General features: G+C 36.6%; 1 protein-coding gene across 2 annotated transcripts; it reads left to right on the top strand.

Moving 5' to 3' along the window:
- Nucleotides 1-1,202: 1,202 nt before the first annotated feature.
- On the top strand, nucleotides 1,203-21,206 carry LOC593098 (OTU domain-containing protein 4). 2 transcript variants are annotated; one of them, XM_030980660.1, is made up of 19 exons: nucleotides 1,203-1,591; nucleotides 3,581-3,664; nucleotides 4,739-4,789; nucleotides 5,962-6,008; nucleotides 7,344-7,416; nucleotides 9,251-9,332; nucleotides 10,141-10,319; nucleotides 12,411-12,546; nucleotides 13,213-13,277; nucleotides 13,653-13,753; nucleotides 14,267-14,397; nucleotides 14,989-15,166; nucleotides 15,534-15,647; nucleotides 16,123-16,282; nucleotides 16,849-16,987; nucleotides 17,835-17,903; nucleotides 18,988-19,046; nucleotides 20,247-20,427; nucleotides 20,998-21,206. In XM_030980660.1, exons 1-19 carry the CDS (start codon nucleotides 1,448-1,450, stop codon nucleotides 21,189-21,191), a joined length of 2,187 nt encoding a protein of 728 aa, XP_030836520.1. In that variant the 5' UTR covers nucleotides 1,203-1,447; the 3' UTR covers nucleotides 21,192-21,206. The 2 variants fall into 2 exon arrangements, with proteins under 2 accessions (XP_030836520.1, XP_030836521.1); XM_030980661.1 differs by lacking the exon at nucleotides 15,534-15,647.
- The last annotated feature ends 4,382 nt before the right edge of the window (nucleotides 21,207-25,588 follow it).

The raw sequence follows: 25,588 nt of genomic DNA, 5'->3' as shown, positions 1-25,588 counted from the left end.
CCCCTACAGTAGCCCCCCCCCCTTCGATTTTGGGTTATTCCCTTCTCCTGTTTTGGGTATATGTTTGTTTAATATTTATTTGAGTAGTAATATTACGTGAATCTCATGTAGAAAATGAATGCAAAAACTCCAAAACATCAAAGCCTCAAAAGCCCCCCCCCCCTCGAAAAAACATATAACAAAAATATAAAAATTAAATAAATAAAATCTGCTCTATTTGGAGCCGGACATACGAAGTATGCCCACTAAAATGATAGGACAAATAGCTACGCCATTGTTCTGTACTATTTGAGTGTATTTGAAAGCGGGAGGGGGCAGTTTGCACTTTTCACTTATTTGAGGAGATTATTGTTGCAAGGTAAATAATCATCAAACTGTTGAAAACCTAGAAAAAATAGTTTCTGCTCAGCCTCTGCTGGCGGGCAAAATGTAAAATGACAGCCCCGAAATCTCAGGTAACTGTTAATTTCGGCCCGCGTTCGAATTTGATTAGGGAGCTGTGGCTCCCCGGCTTTCTAGTCTGCAATATACGCCACAGTGATACCTCAGGCTCAAAGTGATAATTATTTCATTAATTCAATGTTAAAATTACATTCAGCAGTCAAGAAAATAATCAATAAAAACAGATCATTACTGTGAAATACGTATATATACGTGTACATTATTTCTTACTTTATTTACTTACCGGTATTCTTACATCATACTTTTTCAGATTATTTCACATTCAAATTGACCTTTTACCAATAATAATAATAATAATAATAATAATAATAATAATAATAATAATAATATGTAATTTTTATATAGCGCTTAATACAAATGTCTCTAAGCGCTTTACAAATATACTATTAACCCGGCCATTGGATTCAGTGCTTGCCCGCACACAATGTGTGCACAATCTCCACTCCCTGGGGAGCATTCCAGTCATGCGGCAGGCGTTATATGATGACGCGGTCGCATCCTACCGGGTACCCATTTAACACCTGGGAGTGGAGAGTAGCAATTGCAGGTTAATATCTTGCCAAAGGGTATTAGTGCCAACTATGTGTAATCGTGTCAATTCATTGAAACACTGAAAACAAATTAATGTTAAGTTCATCTGACCCAAACCAATCAATCAAGTCTGTTCTGTCGAGTGGCCACTTTAAACATAAACAATACCGCACGTGCGAGGAGGAAGAGAGAGACAGAGAGACAGAGAGAGCACGTATGTTTATGCATGCGGAGCAAGCCTAACCGTGCTGCTGGCCTGGGTATGCAGGCAAGCGATATGCTGGAGAAAGTATGCTGCGATACGGCGCGGCTCTTGTTATGCGACACAATCGAAGGGCAACAGAAAGTACTGAACGCATGGCCTCGTCGTTTTTGCTTTAATTTTCATTTATTTGATGTGTTTACATAGCGTTGTTAAGGAATCAAGAGCAGGATCAACTTGTCATTTTTTTGAATGTATCATTTACATAAATTTGATAAAATGCCGAGGTATATTAAGACTTATGAACCTATCGACGATTTTCTTGCTTCTCAAGGACTGGTGAGAAAAATCACCGCCAAGGATGGATCCTGCCTTTTTCGAGCAGTTGCGGAACAGGTATAAAAACAATCACCACTCAGTTTTTAATGTTAACGAATGCCTGCATGTTCTAGATTTTGACATTTCCTTGTTGATCACCCATATCCTTTGAGTTTCTTCGATTTTCGTTTTTATTACAAATGTTCTTACAAATCTGAGTCTCACGGCTGACTGTTTGTTGAGATCGGTGTGTTATCGGTATGACTTTTTGGTCCCCGACCGTCTGCCTGAGTCGAGTATGAATGGCTGAATCAATATGATGCAGCAACTGGGGAATACCCAAGTCTGTTTCCGCACAGATAAGAATGTAAACATAGCTGTCGGATATTGCGTTGAAGTCGTATGATTGTTGTTCTAACCCTAAATTATTGCTGGGAGAGTGTTTTATGAATAATTACTAGTACTGACACTGTAGAATATTAGCCAACACTTGCAAAATGTAATCCTTGCCTGTTGAACTTGAAACTCAAATAGCAACTTGGGGAGCAACTTGGCAATTAAGTGCTAGACCAAACTAGACTAAGTACATTTTGGGAAATTCGCTTTGAATTGGCTATAGCGGGTTTACTATAGATCTAAATCATGATTGTAACTTGTGTATTAGTTCTGTATGATACATTTTAAGTGTATATCTACAGCATATTATGGAAATTTAGCTGGTAATGCGATGTGCAATCCTCCAAATGCAAATATAACCCTCTAGGCTCTAGATCTACTATCTAGTGAACTTTCCTGTTGCCTGAGCTGGAACATGAAAGCACAATCCCAAGCACAAATAAGACAGACAGTCTAGTCAACAAGGAAATTGAATAGTTACTTGGTACTTGGTTGGGTAATCCCTTTGGCAGCTCACTCAGGAAGCTATACTGGGATGGTAGGTGAGGCAAGTGACTACAAGGAGTGTCATGAATTGCTGGAATGGTGTGTGGACAAAGCACTTGTCAATTTACAGTAAAATATGCTAAGTCCAGTGCAAGTAAAAACCAAGCTAGTAAGCTTATATGATGTGAGAACCAACGGGGGGCTGCATCATTCTGATGGAGGGTAGAGCAGCCTCCTTGAAGTTGGTTATTCCTGTTGCATTGACTGCTGAGCCTGGCAGATGGTTCCAGATCCTTATTGCTCTTGGGTAGTATGAGAACTTGAAGGAGTCGATAGTTGCAACAGGAATTACATACTTCAGGTTGTGGTCATGTCTTCCGAAGTATGTAGCAGGGATAACAATAGTTGGTGCAGGTATGGAGACAAGTCGGTGATGGATCTTGTAGAGAAGGGTGCATTGGTCGAGGATTCGACGTGTGTGAAGCGTGTCCCACCCTAGAGCTGCCACAAGACCTTCCATATGGTCAATGCATGTTGGAACTCATTAGACTTTCTTTTTATTACATTGCATGAAAATGTTGAAATATCATATTTTTGCATATATAAGGAAATGTTAACATCTATACAGTATATTCCAAAACATATTCACCATGTTCACATTATTATCAGTAGTAATAGATCTAATGAATCATGACTTTAAAGTTTTACTGGAAAAGCCAAAGAGTTGTCACTAATGATGGAAGTGATTCATAATTCATAAATCTTTATACTGTTCAAAATTTAATCTTGATGAATATCAGCCCTGAATAGTATTAATCTCCATAGTATAAATGTCTGTAATATTATGCTTTTTTTCTTTCTTTTAACTTAAGTAGGACATAACAAAAATACATTATTAATATTAATTTGTTTCTCCTCTAACTACCTTCCATATGTTTTCAGTTATGGTTTTGTTGAATTCACTTTATATCGATAGCTGCACAATAACGTCTAGTATGTAAAGAGGGGGCTATTAAAAAAAAAAAAACTCTTTCATATCTTTTCTCCACCCTTAAAGTCATTTTATTTTGAGCACAGCATTTTGGAAGGCATCACAATTTAGTGGGTTCACATATTCAGTACATAACAATCACTGTATTTTTATTTCCTAATATTGAATAAGAACTTGTTAAAAAACCCTTACAGGTGTTCCATACTCAAGCCCTCCACAATGATGTCCGCCAAGCCTGTATCCGATTTATGGAGCGTAACAAGGAGCACTTTGAACCTGTAAGTTTGATCAAAATTGTTTATATTACTAAACAACAAGTGCCAAGTTGTGTTTCTTCATTAATTCAGATATTGATAACCCAATTGTGTATCATCAAAATCAAACTAAAGATTTAACTGGTTGATCCTGTTTTTAAGTACCAGTATGTTTTTAAATATCTACACTTGCTTTAGATTATTGTATGTAATTTTGTTGAGGTCATTGCTGTCAGTCATGTCAAGACCTTTCAAAATATTAAAACATACCATCTGTTGCTAATAATTTTTTATTGGAAAAAAACACATAACAAATAGTTATCATGTACATAAGCTGTTGATTTGCTGATAAAAGTTCAGACCCTTCTATTTGTTGCACAGCTGCATTGCTCACATACGGGAATTGCCATACCTATTTATGTTTTCCTGACATTGTATCTATTTTTATTTGGTTATTTAGATTATTTTTGTTGATGATGTAAACTCAAATGTTTACAAATCGAGCTCAATGATTAAATCGGTTACTACATTGTAGGTACACCTTTCCTCATGATTAATCTTCCATTTAATTCACTTTTAACAATTCCTAGCCAAAGACACTCTTGTGTATCTTGAGTGATTTACTACGACAGTGACTGGAGATTTAATTGATGTCATTCTACCCCTTTCAAATGTTTTAGCTGGCTAATCGACACCGGATGCTCAAAATTTCATGTCTGTATGCCCCAAATAAAACAATTTCAACATGGGGCCCATAGATGCAACTAAAATTTCAGTCCAGCCCCTTACAAATAAATTATAAGCTTAATTTAGAATCCTGTTTCTCTAAGTCATACCAGAAACACAGATGGTTGTGTTTTAAAGGCTGTATGTACTGTATGTGGACAGGAGGGATTAGACCACCCAGCAATGTCACTGACAGATGGCTATCTCATCAACTCAGCTCTCAATTAACATAAGAAAAAGAGGATCATGGGGGACCAACAGGCACTGATTAGGCATTGTTTTCTACATAGAGGGAGCAAGTAGCTACAAGTTGTACAGTGGGGCTGTTTTGATTTACAATTGATCTCAAACTCTTTTTTTTTTCCTTTCCAGTTTGTTGAAGGGCCATTTGAACAGCACCTAGACAAGTTGCAGAATGCAAAGGTAATATACAACGTCTGAAATAGGAAATTGACAATTTGATCAATAATCACAAAAAAGTTAAATTTGCATCAGAATGGACTCAATGCATTGTATACAGTTGAAGAATGTAGAAACTCTTTTGAATAACTCTTTTATTGGCGAAATGATAAATAAAAGATGTTTTGAATTGCCAATTTGATGTTCCTATTTTTTAGGACAAGTCAAGGCTATAAATCTGTGTGTACCAGAAGTTATTTAAAAATACTATTATGTATCACACTAGCCTTTCCAGAGCATCTTATTCAGGCTAGAGTTCATCAATTATTATGCATGACATTGGAAAACCAAGATGATGGGATGGGGGGGGGGGGGGGGATAGCAGGTGTTTGCATGCAAATTGATAGTGTGCTCCAACTACTGGTACACAGATTGAATAGGCCATTTTCGTAATGTAATCAAATTTAATGCAGAAATCTTGTGCCTCATTAGAAATTATAATGGTTACCCTACCTAGCAACAAGTAATGTATGCAATTTGCATTCAGACCATTGAAATATATTTATTCATAATAGGTGGAGGAATTAATTTGTAATGAGGCACTTAACAAAGACACATGCATTAAATTTGATTATGAAAATGGCCTATTTGCCCCAAAGTAAGATTCTAATTTGAGAAATTCATGGATTTTGTCAGGAGTTACATTGTTGTAGGAGTATTATGTTGAAAAAGGTCATTAAACTTAATCCAAATAGATTTTTCATTCATCAACTTTGGTATTTGCAAAAATCAGGTTGTTTAGTAGATATCATTTTTAGTTTGTTATCAATTACAATACATTTAGTCTTTCTCCTACTAAATAAAGCATTATTTTGTACATCATCAGTTTATATTATAAAATACTGAGTGGTTTATACCATAAAGATGGTACATACATATATACTACCGGTATGTTTTAATCCATTACTTCAAAAAATAATTGTAGAAAGTCCATACATTAATTAGTAATGAATGTGAAATGTAGATCTTTACCTTCATAATACAGATTTGTGGGGTTTTCCTTCCCCCGCCCCACCATTGTTCTAAACCATAACACACCAAAAGGTTATTATACAGAATAAAAAATGAAACAAACATATTGCCAGACAAACTTAGACAATCATTTTTAATGTTCATCATGTTTCCCCCTTTTGCAGGAATGGGCTGGTCAAGTGGAAATCAGTGCTTTATCACTGATGTACAAGTAAGCCTCTCTGCTTCCTCTTCTAGCATTAGTATTGAAGAAAAAAGATCATGTTGTCGATCATGATGAAATTAAACATCACTACCACAACACATCAGTGTAGAATATACTTTTAAGTTTGCTGGAGCTATTTTAGGATTTGGTGTTGTTACTCATAGAGTTTTATTGTTTTTTGAAAGAGCTCTTTTTCAATTTACCAGAGCTCTTTTGAAAATTTTTAGAGCTAAATCACTCACTGCTCCAGTCCTTTTTTCCTCACTGCAACAGATTCATATTGTTATTTATTTAACTTCAAAAGAGTATGGAAATTGTATTGATGACACCTTATTATCTCCAATTACCATTGGCTCTATTTTAGCACTTGGTGAGGATTTGGTTTAGGTTTAAGGCTATGGGTCAGGTTTGGGTCAGGTTTTGGTTTACAGTTTAGATTATGGTTTAAGTTCATGTTTATGTTTATGTTTATGTTTATGATTAACTGGTCAAAATATTCTGATATATTCCTACCTTATAAGTGCTCAAGTAGTGCCGCAATCAATTCTGCATAAAAATGACATTAAGCAATTAGAATGATAAAGACTAGGATTTTCTGTCACTAAGGGAAATGCAACTTTTTGTCTTCCTTTAAAGTAAAAAACAGAATTGCTCACCAGTTCCTGTTACCCGAGCATGTTATGACATGTGATCATTAGAGCACATGAGGAGTCTGTTCAGCATTGTGTAATAACTTTTCGTGTTTTTCGGGTATTTCCCAATGTTGCTAGAAATGCTGTACAATAAAGTCGGGGAAATGGTAGAGAGAGAAACAGACACAGAGAGTTAGAGACGGAGAGATAGAGAGGGAGAGAGAGAGGGACAGAGAGAGAGAGAGAGAGAGAGAGAGAGAGAGAGAGCGACAGACAGAGAGAGGGGGAAAGAGGGAGAGAGACAGTGGCAGAGAGCGAGAGAGAGAGAGAGAGACAGACATAGATACAGAGAGAGAGAGAGAGAGAGAGATTATAGCTCCTGCTCTGACATGAAGTGACACAAAGTGACACAAGTCTCTAGTTTACAGATATAAACATTGCTTAGAATAAACAAATTTAAGCAGTAAAAAATAGTAAAATTAATGAAATAGATAAAATAAACTTAATTATTGTGACTTGTGATTATAGTCAAAACTGAAAAGAAAAGGTCTCCAAGGAAGACACAAAAATATGGTCTTTAAAAAGTTAAAAGACCGACAAGTGCTCTTTATCCCTCAGTGGAAACATGAAAGTCATCTACAATGACAGAGAGTTTTCATTGGTTTATATATGTGGTTAAAACTGGTTTGATTGTATCTTTTTTCTTCAGGAGAGACTTCATAATATACCAAGATCCTGGGAAACCCCCCAGTAACGTGACTCAGAATGGATATCCTAACAAAGTGAGTAGATGTATCATGAGTCAGCCCTGTCTTTTCATACAAAGAACACAAAGTATTGTGTTGGCTGCTTGCAAGAACGTCTTTACTGTCATTGACAAGACATAACTGTTAAAGCCTGCTTGCGGACAGCCAACAATTTGTTTTGGTCTGACTCATATGGGAAGTATTCAGATCAGAGAGTCTGTGTTGTAATTATAAATACATGTAACATGATTTGACATTTTTAGAAGTATGTATGTTTTTGGTTAGAGCCTTGATTAGTTTTCTTTTTTGAAGTGGATGAAAGAAATTTAAACAAACAGTATAGCATAGATTTCGTTGACTTAGCTGTGGGGAATAAAATGAATGAGATAATATTTTATGTATATTTAAAATTTAAAAAACTCCAGAATTTTATAGATGTCTTTGTTTCTGTAAAAGAGGAGTGTGTAGTTTTATTTATAATGATTTTATTAATATTCTATATTTTGATGCAATTTACCTGTTATTTCATAGTTATTTTTAGGTATATTAGAATGTGTTTTATCACTTGCATTGAAATTGTAACAGGGTACCTTCTTTATGCATAATATATATAGGGAGCTTACATGCATGCAGTAGATCTGTTTACTAATTCTATGCATACTTTTTGAACAAAAGTTCTCTTGACACTGAAAAGCTTGCCAGAGACTTGTCCAACATAACAAATAATGTTTGCAAAGTGAATTCCATCCTTAGAAATGGCTTTTTGCATACATGTAGCAGGTGAATCAAATAGAATGTATACATGACAAGGGTTTGGGAGAGAAGCATGAATAATTGAAATACATTAGAAAACAGGCCTATTCAGCAAAGCTTGCCAGAGGCTTTTCTAAAAAGCAACATAATTAGAGTTCCACAATAGAAATGCTGCTTTGGAACATGTGAAAGCATTGATGAACAGCTGTTAATATGTCTTTTAGGAATTTATTTTTCAGTCATTCTGATTTTCATTACAATGATCAGAAAAAGACAACCGATCAGGAGACAACTGAAGGCCTTTTGATTGTTATGCGTAGCCACCACATATTTTTAGAAAGAAAGAATTTCCTGTCTACTGCAGCTGATTTGATGAAAAGATTAGAAGGGAATTTAAAGGGATGAGTTAGCTTTGCCTGAATAATTTCTGCCTTTTGGGTTTCATGGCCATCCTGCAATATATACCTGAATACCTATTGAAAAACTTAAGAATATATTTAATTGATAAATTGCTATAGCATTTACAACAAAAATCACATGTTGAATAATGAGGTTTTAAAGATTTATTCATCGCTGATAAATGTGTGTATTACAGCTGATTGATATTAACTTGATTATGAATTCCCTTGTAGAGTACATCTGTTATTTTATTTTTTGTGTGCTACAAATGATGGATAAGAATGGTATATTGAGTAAGAAGCAAGAAAAAGCTAAAGCTAAAGCCGTGAAAGATATGAAAGTTTTGTAGTACTATGGATGGTATTTATACAGCAATCATTTTGAATTATCGTTGAGATATTGAAAATACATCTCTTTCATAATTACTCCAGGATCATATTTAGCTGAATTAGGCTGTAAACAACATGTTGAGTATAATGAATAGTAACTTTAGATATATTACAGATTGTATAATACAGATGGAAATCAGGCAGAATATTGCTTTTAGTGTTTTCCAGTGTCTGTTGCATGAGTAAAATAAAAAAGGCATTGTAATATTATAAGAGACATGAAGTTTATGAATAGGCCTTAACAAAGACCAAACTCAACTTTGCTTGACCAATGAAACAAATTATCTAGTAATGCTTTTTTCTAAATGTAATATTTCATTTCTATACAGGTACTTCTCTGCTTTTCCAACAACAACCATTATGACAGTGTCTTTACCAAGCAGTATCAGAATAGCCTGGGAGTGTGTCAGTGTAAGTTCAACTTAAGTTCATCCAAACATAAAGTTGATTGAATAGGAACAGAAAAGTTACAGAAACGAGCATTGGAAGTTTGAAATATCGGACACAGGAAAAGGAAGATTGTGAACTCTTCACATTTGTTAAATTTGTGATTAATTAAGTAAAACAAACAATTACTAACAAGATGATAGGCATAGATTTCATCTACAATTAAATGCTCCATTTGTTTTGTGCTCTGAAATATTATTCCTCTTCTTGGTTGATGTATGAATGAACATACCGAGTATTTCTTATTGGAGAACATATTCTGGTGATATTCCTAGAACAGAGGTGTGAGAATATGATTTCTTGGGAAGAAAAGGGAAATTGATGAAATTCCATGTCCAAACAAAGAGGAGCTCACAGACACCTGTATGCATATATTGTGTTTGATTGATGAGTACTTCATGGTGAGAATAATCAATAATGAAAATTGAAGATGGATAAGGAAAGGAGGGTGTACAAGAGAAATGATGAAACAGAATGAAATAACTATAATTCAATAAAATCTTTCACCTTTGCAGTGTCTTACATGAATGTGATTACCCAAAGTAAATTACTGTATCAAGTAACTTAGAAGAGCTTGTTGTCCCCCTTCTAGTACCACCACGTTATTTCTTTCCATAGGCTAAAATACAGGACCCACCCGGTTTCTATAGCCTATTGGTTAAATTTTCATGATTAATTTAGAAAAAAATGAAATTGTAGCTGTGTTATGTGCTTGTAAACTGGACGCACAATTAAAGATTTTTGTATTATCTATATCCTTTCTATGTTGCAGCCATCGTCTATGAGATCTTATACAAGAAAGTCTTCAACATTGCCAAGGAGGCAGACGAGGCCGTGGAGATCTTACGTAACTCCCCAGGCAAGAAGCCCCAGCACAGACACTATGGATTCTCGGACGGACCCAATGCTGGAGGCGATACACTCAATCAGCGATCACCAAGAAGACATGAGGTATTGTTGGCCCGTTCAGACCAGGGGGGTGTTTCACAAAGATATTGGCCCAAATTCACAAAGGAGGTTTGTCGACAAACCTTGGTTTTCATACGTCATATGACGCGTTTTACGCGTTTTTTACAAACCTGGTTTGTAAAGAACAAAAGGAGGTTTGGCGAAACAAAAGGAGGTTTGAGCTCAAACCTTGGTCTGAGCTCAAACCTTGCTTTGTGAATTCGGGCCCATAAGTCTAACTTAACTCTAAGTTGGACTTAACAATTATGGAAAGCCGTTAGCATCATGAAAATATTTTGTAAATCTTATTTTAAAAGGCATAAATGTTGATTCAAATCATTCATATTTTCTATTATAATGGGAGATTTCATGTTCTTGATGTGGAATCTATGAAGAGTCTAAAATACTTCAATTTTTGTTTTTGAATATATTTCATTTTAATGCTACAAATGGCTCTCCATAGTTTTTTAAGTCCAACTTAAGAGTGAAGTTCGACCTAGGATCTTTGTGAAACACCCCCCAGTTCAGAGAAACTATCTGCACATGGGCAGATAAAGCTTTTTTGTACCAAACTGTAAGACCCATTGAGATGATTGCTGGATATGGGGTCAAGAAAGTTTAATCATTATTCATTTATGCACTGGTGGTATATTCTATGACACACAGGTGAAGATGTCCTTTTCAAGAGGGCAAACAAAGGGTATTTATGAAACACCTCCATCACTCTGGCAGTGATTATTCTAAAAAGCATGGAGACTTCTCTATGTTTCAAAGAACTGAGGATATTTGGGGGTCCTTGGTACATCTGCTTTTGACTCTTGTTTCTAGAATGAAGGTGGTTAGGGGTCAGTGACTTACTGCCACTTTACAATTTAGGTTTACCCCCCCCCACACACACACACAAACATACACATAAAATAGACACTCAAAAAGCAATACTTTATTATAATTTGACATTTTTTAGCCTATCATCTAGATACAAAAGTTTCACTATAAGGCCTAAAAAGAGAGAACTAAATTTAAGCATTCAAAACTGAGAAATATCGGCCCAAAGAGGGAGGAAAAAAAAGAAGGAAAAAAAAACAAAAACGACCGACCGACCATACAACAACTTTTTTAGGCCTAATTCTATTTTCTCCATTTCAATTATTTCAATTTTGTGCATACAAAAATACATTAACAAGATAAAGGGATGCCATTTTTCAGACCCTGTCATTTTTTCAGTTCAGGCCTGTTCAGGCTTAATTGGCAAAAGATGTATGAGGCTCCAACATATCTTGGGACTCTCTTTCAGGCTAAATGGGGAAAACCAAGGGTTATCCAGGCTGTGATAGTCCACAAAAATGTTTTTTGTATCAGTTTCGTAGAGACAAAACATATAGATTATTGTCTCTTATGCACCACATGAGCCCAAACAAGAAAGAGATTTTCATTTCATAGCTGCTCTTCTACTCGGTCTTTGTAGACTTTGTAGCAAAATATACATCCACAAATGGTTCTCGGGAGTATAGATTCCTTCATAGTTAACAAGGTTAATACCAAAAGAAAATGAATTGTAGTATGACAAAATGTAATGACAAAAGGACTATGCAAAAAGTGATTAGCTGCTTTATTGCACAGTTTTTGTGCATCCATGAATGCTTCATATGAATACCGATTTTACAAGATTGCTTATTTATGTGCTATAAATGTTTCTGACATATTTAATTATGGAGTTATCGATTGATTGCTATATTAGCAGATAATTTTCTACTGGCATGTGATTGTCTTTGAAAGGAACATTTATTTTTAATTTTGCAACACTTGTCACCATTTTGCTTCAAGTTTATATATGACTTGTAGGCCCATGCAAAGGAAAACAGAATTAGCCATCGATGGCCATTTGCAAATACAGTCGAACCTGTCTATAGCGACCGCCCAAGGGAAACACAAAAAGTGGTCTTTGAAGACAGGTTCCTTTAGTACATGTTTCAATGAGAAACCATTTTCAAGGAGGAAAAAAAAGTGGTTGTTATAGACAGGTGGTCTTTGTAGACAGATGGTCACTAAAGCAGGTTTAACTGTATTCATATCTTTGTGGTTTCTCTGCTACAGGATGACGAGCGTGACAGGTTTGGGAGACTGAGGATAGAGAAGAGGCGTCCTCCACTGCCTTACAAGGTAGCCAAAGCACTTGATCCAGAAATCTACAGGAATGTGGAATATGACTGCTGGAATGAGGGAAACAAAGGTACCATTTCAGGCACCATACATCTCTTTTAAAGCCCCACTGTACTACTTGCTCCCTCTATAAAGAAAACAATGCCTAATCAGTGACCATTGGTCCCCCATGATCCTCTTTTTCTTATGTTAATTGAGAGCTGAGTTGATGAGATAGCCACCTGTCAGTGATCCGCTGGGTGGTCTAATCCCTTCTGGCTGAACTAGTACAGACAGCCTTTAACAGGGCTCCATACTAACCTTTATGAAAGGGGGTCTGGATAGAATGTATGCATCGGCCCTACAGGGTGTATGTAAAAATGTCAGAATTTGGGGGCCCACATTTAGATTTTTGGTGCCCATGTGTCCTGGGCCCCTGTAAGTGTTGAGCCCTGCTAATAATAATACATTCTTGCCTTAATTGTCATTTTGTTGTTATTGTTGTTTTTGTTATTTGGTTGTTGTTTTGGTTGTTTTGTTGTTGCTTTTTTTTGGGTGCAAATTTTGACACACATGTACATGTAAAACGTGACTATCCTATTTGATTTTGGTGTTATATTCAATAATATGATAGTAATAATATGACTGCAGGGCCCTCAGGGAGAACAATATAAATTCTGGTTAAAGAAGACATATTATCATTGATGTTATTATACATAAAGTATATGACAATTTCCTTGTATTATATTACTTTTAGAACAAATGCATCAGGACTATCTACTGGCTACAGGTCTTCAGTTTTGCCCTGGAGACAAAGTTCAGGTGAGACCTTTGTTCAATTTGAGAAAATTTGTATTTTGTAACATTTTCAGAAATTATATGTATCCTGTCAAATATACGATTATTGCTTCTATCTATATCATTGTTACAATGACATTGAATCTCATCGTTATTGTAATGACAATGATCAAGAACATTTGTGGTCCTGATTTCATAGATTGAAGTTGATGAATCAGCAAAGACAGAATACTTTAATTGTGTTAACGCAGCTTCTCATCCATAGGCGTTCCAAATGAGATTCCTAAGGAATTTGCAAATGGGTGAGAGAAAATTTTTAAAGAAACTTACTGTAATCTTTGCATTGAATTAACTGCTGATGGTTCTACTTATGATAAGGGTGATATTTTTGTATTTCAGGTGATCGTAGATGAGACTAAGAAGTGGTACAGTGCTCACATTCAGGAGGTGAAGCCTGATAAAGGACCAATCACAGTGTTTGTAGAAGACCTTGGAGAAAAGTGAGTTAGATGTTTTTTTACTGTACTCAGAAAGTTTAATCCTCGGTCACAAATTCCTCGGTCACAAATGCCATTACAAACTGCTACGAACGCCTTACGAATGATTTTCAGACAATGGAAAAACAGAGATTTGTACAAAATAATCGTTCATACGAACCTTTGTGACTATGGCATAAATTTCTTTTATTCTTGTTAAATATTTACAAACTGGAGACTCGCTATCAAGTGAAAAGTGACGCATAGTTGATGATTGGTCATTGTATTTCAGTGGGAATTGTTATTTCAGCATGATTATTCCAACAGTGTTTAGGGAATATTATGAATTGTCGAAATGTTATTCTGCCAAAAATTCTAATCACCAATGTAGGGATGTTGTGCCTCACTTTTGAATTAATTTATTTTCACCGATTGATTGGCTTATGAAACAATTGTAAGTACAAATATGGCAGTATTTTGATGGTTTATGCCTTGCAGTTTAAGATATAATCTTGTTTTCTATCATGTTCAATACAGACATGAGATTCCAGTAAAGAATGTGAAGCCTCACCCCTCTAATCCACCAAGATCATGGACTACTGCACGCGGCGGTTTCAAGGGAGCTTCTAACTATCACCAGAAGTATGGAAATGGTGCTCCAAATGGTGGTAAGATATTCTCAGTTGTATTATGAAAATCTGTCAATACCAGTGCATACATTTTACATTTTTGTGAAATGTCATCATCGTGATGTATTTTAACATATTTTGTATTATTACCGTGTAGATTCAACCATGATTCTCACTACAATGAAAATTTTTTTCATTTGCCATTAGACTTTAGGCAAAACTGCAAGCACCCTAGATGAATATTAAGCCTACTCTAAACTCATTTAAGAATGTTTATACTTTGGTATGCACATGTCCATGTATTCATAGTTGTGTTCTTAACTCACTTTTACTTTTTTTTTTACCATGGTTTGTATACATGATCCTAATGAAATTTATTTGTAGTTTTTTTATGCAAATAAATTCAAGGGTACATTTTATAAAATCTTTGGCATACAATTGTATGACAAATTAATTTTGCACTTTTTTTTATACATTGTTTACTTTCTCCTATTCTGAATTCATGTACAATACAACTGTTTGTACACATTGTCATATTCTAAACTTCTAAACTCATACACCCACAATGTCTGTTTTCATTCTGCGCTAAATTGTGTGTTTCTAAATTTGAATTTTGTTTAATACACACAGACTTCAGAAACAGAAGCAAACCACCTGTCAAATGGGGGCGGGGCCAGGGCATGATGGTATTGGCCCAGTCTTACCCCCCTGGAGGGGAGCCTATGGGTGAGGGCCAGAGTATCCCCTATCAGATGAGAGGGCAGCAGAACGGCAGCCACAAGGGACCAAAATCCCCCTCTCCATACGGGTAGGTGATTTCCTGATTATTAAGTGTGCTTCAAAGTATTGTTGAAAATTAATTTCCCATGGCTTTGTTGGGATAAAAGAAAAAACAACAACAACAGAACCAAAAACACTAGATTGGATAGTGCAAAGGTCTCTATTTTGCTAGAGAATGTGGTTTGTTTTGTGTTCACATGGGCTCAACTGGTCATTTAAAGTAATATTTAATTGGGTGAGTTGTTCAAATAACATTTGGAGGAAATTATTAAGATTTCGGAAGCTGAGGATTGGATTAGATTTGATGAATTAATGCACATCATGGATTACATACTGCGAATCTTAGATTACCCATTCGAATCTGTCCTGAGTAAATCTGTGCATGCACTCTGTAGGTCTTCTACACCACCACCTCGCTTTATGAATAGGGGGATGGAGGGACACGTGGAGCAGATGGGGAGAGGGAGAGCTCCCGGGTACCAGGGCACACACATGATGCAAGATAACAGGTCAGAAAGGGAGGAGAGGAGAGAAGAGGAGAGGTAGATGAAATTGTTTGAAGTGTTGTGGCGGTGGCATAGAGGAGGGATTTATTTCATATTTATTTGTCCTTATTTTGGTGGGCTTTTAGCTTTTTTTTATTTTTTATAAATGAGGTTAGTCCCATAAGTAACTAGATGACATTTGATTTGGCCTATCATCAAAGGTTTTGTGCACATAAATTTGTGCATTTACATTTGATCTCCAAATGATGTGTAGGAAGTCAAGAACAAAGTTTCTTCTAGTCAATTTCTTGAAATTGTGATGATTAAGGGCTTGTTTAATCATAGTTGGTACTTTATTCAAAGGCCTCGACCCTCCATGACTTGTATTTTTGAACCAGTGCTCTCATCACCGACCCATTGCACCTCAATTACATGTAGTACTTACTTGTAGTATTCTTTTTACCATGTATTACCATTATGATTTAATAATGCCTTTCAGGGGAGGTAGAAACGGACGGATGTACAACCAAGGAATGCATGGTGGCAACTATCAGTATGAAGGAGATATGTCCAGCGAGGAAATGGAGGAAAGGAAGGCTTTTGAAGAAAACATGGCCATGTATGAAGTGCAGGATCAATCTTCATTTCCAACACTGCCTGTAAGTCACAGTGAAGAGGCATTTCGTTGCTACCAGGGGATACAATGTTCCCTGAAAATGTGCCTTGATATATGGATTATGAAATAAATGTTCTTGAACATTTAGTGTAAGTTGACGATTCCCCCCACCCAAAATGTGGTTCGGCGCCTTATGCAGAAAGAAATACACCAATCTTGGTCGAGTTTAGCTGCAGTAATTCTCCGCACCTCATTAGCTGTGGAACAAAGAACATGATTTATCCATTGCTCTACTAGTTATGAGCCATTCCTATTACATTCTTCATCAAGTCATCTTAGCATATTTTGTTAGGTTTATAATTAGAGAAATAAGAGAGTTAAAGTGTTCTTGAAAGCAAATCGACCAATTCGCTAATTCATATTCTGTGCAAGTTTTATAGATTTATTGCAGAATCAGCTATACTGCTTGACCCACAAAAGCAAGATTATCTGAAATGTGACACTTTTCCAAAGAGAAGTGAATAGTCCTATTTGACACCAGAGATACAAGCAATTAAACAAAATGATGACTCTTTAATCTATAAATGGTTGTATATTTTTGTTCTCTAGATGCAGTCCAATTGTGGACCTCAAGGTGGTCCTGGCAATAACCCTGCTCAGTTTTGGAGTAAGATGAGAAAGGATGGTAGGAGAAGCATATCACCACAGCAACGAATGGACTCGCCCTCTCCACATCATATGACAGACAGTAAGATTAATAATAATAATATTTAGCTTTTATATAGCGCTTATTGCAATGTCTCTAAGCGCTGTACAGATATACTGTTACCCCGGTCATTGGATTCAGTGCTTGTACGGGCAAGCTCCACTCCCTGGGGGAGCATTCCAGTCAGGCGTTACTTGACGCTCAAAAACTGTTTGACCAACAATGACGGTCGTATCCTACCAGGTACCCATTTAACACCTGGGTGGAGAGATCTGGGTGAAGAGATCTGGGTGGAGAACCTGATATTTGCGATGATGGCATTTGCTCTGGGCTTTATTTCATCCAAGATATAGACAGGGATGCCAGTTTTCAGGCCTGGCGAGTTATTTTCAGACCATAGTTTAGGCTTTTTGTGTACAAAATAGCTCATTCTAGGTGATTTTCAGGCCCTCTGATCAATTCTAACTGGCATCCCTGTGTAGGGCTATAGTTGCAATTGCAATTGGGTTTTAGGCTAGGTTTAGGCTTAGGGTTTTTTTGCTCAGAGTTTTGCCCAGGATTGATCGTAGGAAATAGGTTTACTGCTGACAATTGACCATGGAGCATGTCTCGTAGAACCACTATCCTGTATCCTCTTGGTCTATTATGAATAGATAATGACTACAAAAAATTGAAAGCTTTTGGTAACACCTCATGGCAGCCATATTGAAAACGATGTTCATATGTCCTTTGTTTCAAGAATTTCCTATTGGGCATTTATTTGTAGTTATATTTTTGTAGTTATAATCATGTCAACAGGAAATTGGGCATTTGACATGTGTGGCAGATGATCTAAACATAAAATTATTTACTTAGTAACTAATTCATAATCCTTACTTTCTGATAACAGAGAGAGGTTCTGATCCTATGGACTCCATGATACCTGGGCAGTTTCAAGACATGATGATGTCCAATCAAGGTACTTGTCTACTGACTCTAGAATAATTTATTTAAACTCATTCTTTATCAATATTTATGTGTTAAATAATGAGAATTCAGGGTAGTTGTAATAACAATACGATGATAAATTATCAGAAATATAAACAAAAGAAGATAAATATCAGATTGCTATAGGATTTGTACTGAATCGCACCGGCCCGCCAAATTAATTTGAAAAAACGTATAATAGTTGAGTTACTAGCAAAGATAGATAAAACTATCAAAGCAACCAGACCATTTGTTTGAACAGGTAGTCCCTTCTGTGTGCATCTACCGTAAATCTCCGTGTATAAGGCACACTTTTTTGCCGCCGAAAAAATTTGAAAGTCGGGGGTGCATCTTATACACAGGTACAGAAAAAAAAGTTTTTTTAATTTTTTTTTTAGTTTCGATTTATGGCGCTATGCCTGGCAATGTCTCCCAGCTCAGTAATCAGTGTGTTGACTCACCACTCGGAAACTACAACAACACTCAAATTTGTCTGTCATCTTGGTTTGAAAGTAATCTTTCTAATAGATCTCGATATGTAGTTTATAATAATAATTCCTCAATTTTTTTTTCTATAACAAATGGTGTACCACAAGGTTCTATCCTAGGTACTCCATTGTCAGAAATTTAGAGGATGCTATTCATATCATGCATGACTATTGATGTTTGGCATAGAACACAGTGCTTCTGCTAGGTGATGTGATGAGGCTGGTGTGGGACACTTGTATCATGAAGCCTAAGACTGTTACTATTATTTGTGACAAGTTCACAACTTCAACTGCACCTCGATGTAAAATGAAGGTCCTTCCCCGCGTGGGTTTTCGGCAACAAAACAACAACAACAAAACAAAAAACAATCTTTTTTTTTCCCCAAAAAATAGTGATGCGCCTTATACACAGGTGCGCCTTATACAAAGAGATTTACGATATTTTTGTGTTTTACTTTATGTGACATTCTGTAGTCTTTACATTTTACCTGTAACCATGTAGAGTGATATTTTTCACATACTTTAACACGATGACTTTACCTTTGTCCTTGATTTATCCATTGTGTCTCTTTAACTTTGTCTTGACAGATCAAAGAGGCATGGATGTAGGTTGTATGGAAAGACATTACAGTCCTATCACAACTATGGTAAGTAGATTGTATCTGTGAAGAACCAAAAGGGACTTGCAATGTACATTTGTATATTTGGAAAGAGAGTGCTTCTAAACATGTACAGCATATCATTTAAGAGCTTTATGTGACAGATTCTTTAGTAATTTTTCCATTTGTGTATTTTGAAACGACCAGTTTTTCATGGGATCACAACTCATGATCCATTTTGAATTTCATGAAAAGACATAATGTTACTCATATTTGTCTAAACATACTTTTAACAAAAATCAATAGTTTGTCATCCGTGGCACTGAAATTGTTAATAGACTTTTTTTTTTGTTCATTTAGCTTGAGATGGAATTGATGAAAGATTGATTTATAAGATACAAACAACAATGTTCAATTTCATTTTACAGGACTGTGTTTTATTTGAACATTCTACTCATTCAAATGTATTAGCAAGTCCAAAGTATCTGTCTCTTCTCATCCAATGTCTGCCCTTTTCCTTCCAACCATACAGTCTGAAGAAGGCATGATACACCCTTCTAAATCTCCACCTAGGCCTAAAGTCTCGTTCAAATATGATGTGGCAAAACCATAGCGTTTTTTTAATGATGACGTAAAGAGTAATATTTTTCACATTTATGTATCATATAATACACAGCTCATTGAATACGCACAAGTCCTTTGTTGCACGCAGTTGCCAATCATTTACACATTTGTAAAATGTTGCAGTTTGTTTTGCGGTGGTTTACGGCGCCATAACTGAACCAGCCTTGAAGAGTGCCATGCCCTCTAGTTCAAACATCAGCCCCTACTTAGGCCCGAACTTCAAAAATCATTTTTATTTCTCTATATTTAAATAATATGAAATTATCTCCAAACCTTACAGACCAAAGAAGGTATGATACACCCATCCATCTCTCTCTCCATGCTTATGAGTGCCAGACCCTCTAATCTAAAGTATCAGCCTCTACTTGGGCCCAGACTTGAATAGTTTTTTATTTCTATATATGAAAAAGATGTCAAATTTTCATCTAATCACTGTACTGAACTGAATGCTTCCCAGGGAGTGGAAAATGTGCATACATTGTGTGCGGGTAAGCCTGAATCCGATGACCGAGGTAATAATATATCTGTAAAGCGCTTAGGCACATCGTTGTATCGATGTATTGGGCGCTATATAAAAGCAGAATATTAATATTATTATTATCATACTGTCTTTCAACCACACAGACAGATGAAGGCATGATACACCCTTCCACCTCTCCGTCCATGCCTAAGTGTGCCACACCCTCTAGTCTGAGCATGAGCCCCTCTCTGGACCCCCAATCTGGGTCTCCACCAACCATTGCTCCTGCTGGTTACGTTCCACCGATGACCATGGGGTTACCCTTCTACCATTTCTTCATCTCACGTGAGTAAAGGAGGACTGTTAGGCCTTTAAAAAAAGGATGTTGTATTGCCCTTTGCAACTGACTCACAAATCTTGAAATTTAGGTCGGCTTTTTAAAAAATTTTTTTTTTTCTGTTAATAGTAAAGCATTCAAAACTGAGCAATATCAGCCCAAAGAGGGAGAAAAAAGGTTTTTTGTAATTTTTTGTAATTTGTCATTGAAAAAGGGCTCTGTGAAATGGGGCCTAGATGAGCCAGTGCAATAGTGATTGTGTAATAGACGAAGATACATACTTACAACATTTTCTAGCGTATAAAGTAAATAGATAATTAATTTGTTGTTGTTGCCGTTATATAGGTATACCAGAAAGAAACCCGAAGTATTGATCATTGCAAGTAATTTTCATATTGAGGTGAATTAGTAAAATTATGGCGCACATTACGTAGAAATATCCTCTACAACAAATGATATAATTCCTTACATTCACCTGTAAGTGAATTTACAATGATGGAAATTTTGAAACGATGATTTTCTTTTGAAATTTGAATGTCATGTACAATAGTGTATATGTGTTTTTGTTTTTATTGCAGTAACAGAGTGGAATATACCAGGAAACGTCAACTTCAACTCTCAAATCTCACGAGATCCAAATGGGAGTGATCTACCATTATCAGGTCTGTGTTACATCATCACCCTCTTTCTCAAAATTAGGAAGAAGATATCATTTTGTATTTTATTCCATGCATGTTTACCTGTAGTTCCTTTTTCTTTCCTTCTTTATTAATTTCTTCTTTTTTTCTTTCTTTCTTTTTTTATGCCTCCGCCACTGAAGGTGGTGCCGGAGGTCAAAGGTCAAGGGTCACAGAGGTCAACTTATGAAATTCCATACATTGAGATTGTTATCATAATATCTCAAGAACCACTGGAGATTTAAACTTCAAACTTAATGATAGTGTGTATCACCATAGGAAGACAATCTGATTAGATTTTGGAGCACGTAGGTCAAAGGTCAAGGGTCACAGAGGTCAACTTATGAAATTCCATACATTGAGATCGTTATCGCGATATCTCAAGAACCACTGGAGAATTTTCACTTCAAACTTAATGATAGTATGTATCACCATATCATAATATCTCAAGAACCACTGGAGATTTAAACTTCAAACTTAATGATAGTGTGTATCACCATAGGAAGACAATCTGATTAGATTTTGGAGCACGTAGGTCAAAGGTCAAGGGTCACAGAGGTCAACTTATGAAATTCCATACATTGAGATTGTTATCATGATATCTCAAGAACCACTGGAGATTTAAACTCCAAACTTGTTTAAATTGCTCTATGGCGGAGGCATAATTTTCGACTGCGCGCAGTCAAAATTCCATCTAGTTTTTAATAGGTTACTTTCCCCACAATGAATGTCCATACATGCCATTAGATGGATCTTGACCCCCATATCCCTTTGAAAGGGGCGTAGGGGCAAATATTGTGGATAATTTGAATAAACACCAATTTCAGGCCGAAATGGTAAGGGCCGGGGTGGTTCAGGATTTTGGAGGAAAATATATATTTTTTTTAATAGGCTAGTTTCTCCACAATGAATGTACCTACATGCCATTAGATGGATCTTGACCCCCATATCCCTTTGAAAGGGGCATAGGGGCAAATATTGTGATAATTTGAATAAACACCAATTTCAGGCCGAAATGGTAAGGGCCGGGGTGGTTCAGCATTTTGGAGGAAAATATTATATTTTTTGAATAGGCTAGTTTCCCCACAATGAATGTACATACATGCCATTAGATGGATCCTGACCCCCATATCCCTTTGGAAGGGGCGTAGGGGCAAATATTGTAAAAATTTGAATTATCGCAACTTTTGGGCCGAAATTAGAAGCGCCGGGGTGGTTCAGCATTTTGGAGGAAAATATATATTTTTTTTAATAGGCTAGTTTCCCCACAATGAATGTACATACATGCCATTAGATTGATCCTGACCCCCATATCCCTTTGAAAGGGGCGAAGGGGCAAATATTGTAAAAATTTCAATTATCACAACTTTCGTGCCGAAATTAGAAGGGCCGGGGTGGTTCAGCATTTTGGAGGAAAATATATATTTTTTTTAATAGGCTAGTTTCCCCACAATGAATGTCCATACATGCCATTAGATGGATCTTGACCCCCATATCCCTTTGAAAGGGGCGTAGGGGCAAATATTGTGATACTTTGAATAAACACCAATTTCAGGCCGAAATGGTAAGGGCCGGGGTGGTTCGGGATTTTAAAGGAAAATATATTTTTTTTTAATAGGCTAGTTTCCCCACAATGAATGTCCATACATGCCATTAGATGGATCCTGACCCCCATATCCCTTTGAAAGGGGCATAGGGGCAAATATTGTGATAATTTGAATAAACACCAATTTCAGGCCGAAATGGTAAGGGCCGGGGTGGTTCAGCATTTTGGAGGAAAATATTATATTTTTTGAATAGGCTAGTTTCCCCACAATAAATGTACATCAATGCCATTAGATGGATCCTGACCCCCATATCCCTTTGAAAGGGGCATAGGGGCAAATATTGTGATAATTTGAATAAACACCAATTTCAGGCCGAAATGGTAAGGGCCGTGGTGGTTCAGCATTTTCGAGGAAAATATTATATTTTTTGAATAGGCTAGTTTCCCCACTATGAATGTACATACATGCCATTAGATGGATCCTGACCCCCATATCCCTTTGGAAGGGGCGTAGGGGCAAATATTGTAAAAATTTGAATTATCGCAACTTTTGGGCCGAAATTAGAAGGTCCGGGGTGGTTCAGCATTTTGGAGGAAAATATTTTTTTTTTTTAATAGGCTAGTTTCCCCACAATGAATGTACATACATGCCATTAGATTGATCCTGACCCCCATATCCCTTTGAAAGGGGCGAAGGGGCAAATATTGTAAAAATTTGAATTATCACAACTTTCGTGCCGAAATTAGAAGGGCCGGGGTAGTTCAGCATTTTGGAGGAAAATATATATTTTTTTTAATAGGCTAGTTTCCACACAATGAATGTCCATACATGCCATTAGATTGATCCTGACCCCCATATCCCTTTGAAAGGGGCATAGGGGCAAATATTGTGATAATTTGAATAAACACCAATTTCAGGCCGAAATGGTAAGGGCCGGGGTGGTTCAGCATTTTGGAGGAAAATATATATTTTTTTTAATAGGCTAGATTCCCTACAATGAATGTACATACATGCCATTAGATTGATCCTGACCCCCATATCCCTTTGAAAGGGGCGAAGGGGCAAATATTGTAAAAATTTGAATTATCACAACTTTCGTGCCGAAATTGTAAGGGCCGGGGTGGTTCAGCATTTTGGAGGAAAATATATTTTTTTTAATAGGCTAGTTTCCCCACAATGAATGTACATTCATGCCATTAGATGGATCCTGACCCCCATATCCCTTTGAAAGGGGCATAGGGGCAAATATTGTGATAATTTGAATAAACACCAATTTCAGGCCAAAATGGTAAGGGCCGGGGTGGTTCAGCATTTTGGAGGAAAATATATATTTTTTTTAATAGGCTAGTTTCTCCACAATAAATGTACCTACATGCCATTAGATGGATCTTGACCCCCATATCCCTTTGAAAGGGGCATAGGGGCAAATATTGTGATAATTTGAATAAACACCAATTTCAGGCCAAAATGGTAAGGGCCGGGGTAGTTCAGCATTTTGGAGGAAAATATATTTTTTTAATAGGTTAGTTTCCCCACAATGAATGTACATTCATGCCATTAGATGGATCCTGACCCCCATATCCCTTTGAAAGGGGCGTAGGGGCAAATATTGTAAAAATTTGAATTATCACAACTTTCGGGGCCGAAATGGTAAGGGCCGGGGTGGTTCAGCATTTTGGAGGAAAATATAATTTTTTTTAATAGGTAAGTTTCCCCACAATGAATGTCCATACATGCCATTAGATGGATCTTGACCCCCATATCCCTTTGAAAGGGGCGTAGGGGCAAATATTGTGATAATTTGAATAAACACCAATTTCAGGCCAAAATGGTAAGGGCCGGGGTGGTTCAGCATTTTCGAGGAAAATATTATATTTTTTGAATAGGCTAGTTTCCCCACAATGAATGTACATACATACCATTAGATGGATCCTGACCCCCATATCCCTTTGAAAGGGGCGAAGGGGCAAATATTGTAAAAATTTAAATTATCACAACTTTCGGGCCGAAATGGTAAGGGCCGGGGTGGTTCAGCATTTTGGAGGAAAAATATATATTTTTTTAATAGGTTAGTTTCCCCACAATGAATGTCCATACATGCCATTAGATGGATCTTGACCCCCATATCCCTTTGAAAGGGGCGTAGGGGCAAATATTGTGATAATTTGAATAAACACCAATTTCAGGCCGTAATGGTAAGGGCCGGGATGGTTCAGGATTTTGGAGGAAAATATATATTTTTTTTAATAGGTTAGTTTCCCCACAATGAATGTCCATACATGCCATTAGATGGATCTTGACCCCCATATCCCTTTGAAAGGGGCGTAGGGGCAAATATTGTGATAATTTGAATAAACACCAATTTCAGGCCAAAATGGTAAGGGCCGGGGTGGTTCAGCATTTTAGAGGAAAATATATATTTTTTTCATAGGCTAGTTTCTCCACAATGAATGTACCTACATGCCATTAGATGGATCTTGACCCCCATATCCCTTTGAAAGGGGCATAGGGGCAAATATTGTGATAATTTGAATAAACACCAATTTCAGGCCAAAATGGTAAGGGCCGGGGTGGTTCAGCATTTTCGAGGAAAATATTATATTTTTTGAATAGGCTAGTTTCCTCACAATCAATGTACATACATGCCATTAGATGGATCCTGACCCCCATATCCCTTTGAAAGGGGCGTAGGGGCAAATATTGTAAAAATTTGAATTATCACAACTTTCGGGCCGAGATGGTAAGGGCCGGGGTGGTTCAGCATTTTGGAGGAAAATATATTTTTTTTAATAGGTTAGTTTCCCCACAATGAATGTACATTCATGCCATTAGATGGATCCTGACCCCCGTATCCCTTTGAAAGGGGCGTAGGGGCAAATATTGTAAAAATTTGAATTATCACAACTTTCGGGCCGAAATGGTAAGGGCCGGGGTGGTTCAGCATT

Source organism: Strongylocentrotus purpuratus, unplaced genomic scaffold (genome assembly GCF_000002235.5).
Source record: "Strongylocentrotus purpuratus isolate Spur 01 unplaced genomic scaffold, Spur_5.0 spur5_scaffold_11, whole genome shotgun sequence".
In the NCBI taxonomy this organism is placed as follows: Eukaryota; Metazoa; Echinodermata; class Echinoidea; order Camarodonta; family Strongylocentrotidae; genus Strongylocentrotus; species Strongylocentrotus purpuratus.
This window is presented reverse-complemented; position numbering and strand designations above follow the sequence as displayed.

Excerpts from the sequence above, each read along its gene's own strand:
- LOC593098 (XM_030980660.1), top strand. The coding sequence starts at position 1,448 with ATGTATCATTTACATAAATTTGATAAAATGCCGAGGTATATTAAGACT. Across the intron at positions 4,790-5,961 it reads ACAAGTTGCAGAATGCAAAG|GAATGGGCTGGTCAAGTGGA; the intron begins GTAATATACAAC and ends CCCCTTTTGCAG. Across the intron at positions 13,754-14,266 it reads GTAGAAGACCTTGGAGAAAA|ACATGAGATTCCAGTAAAGA; the intron begins GTGAGTTAGATG and ends TGTTCAATACAG.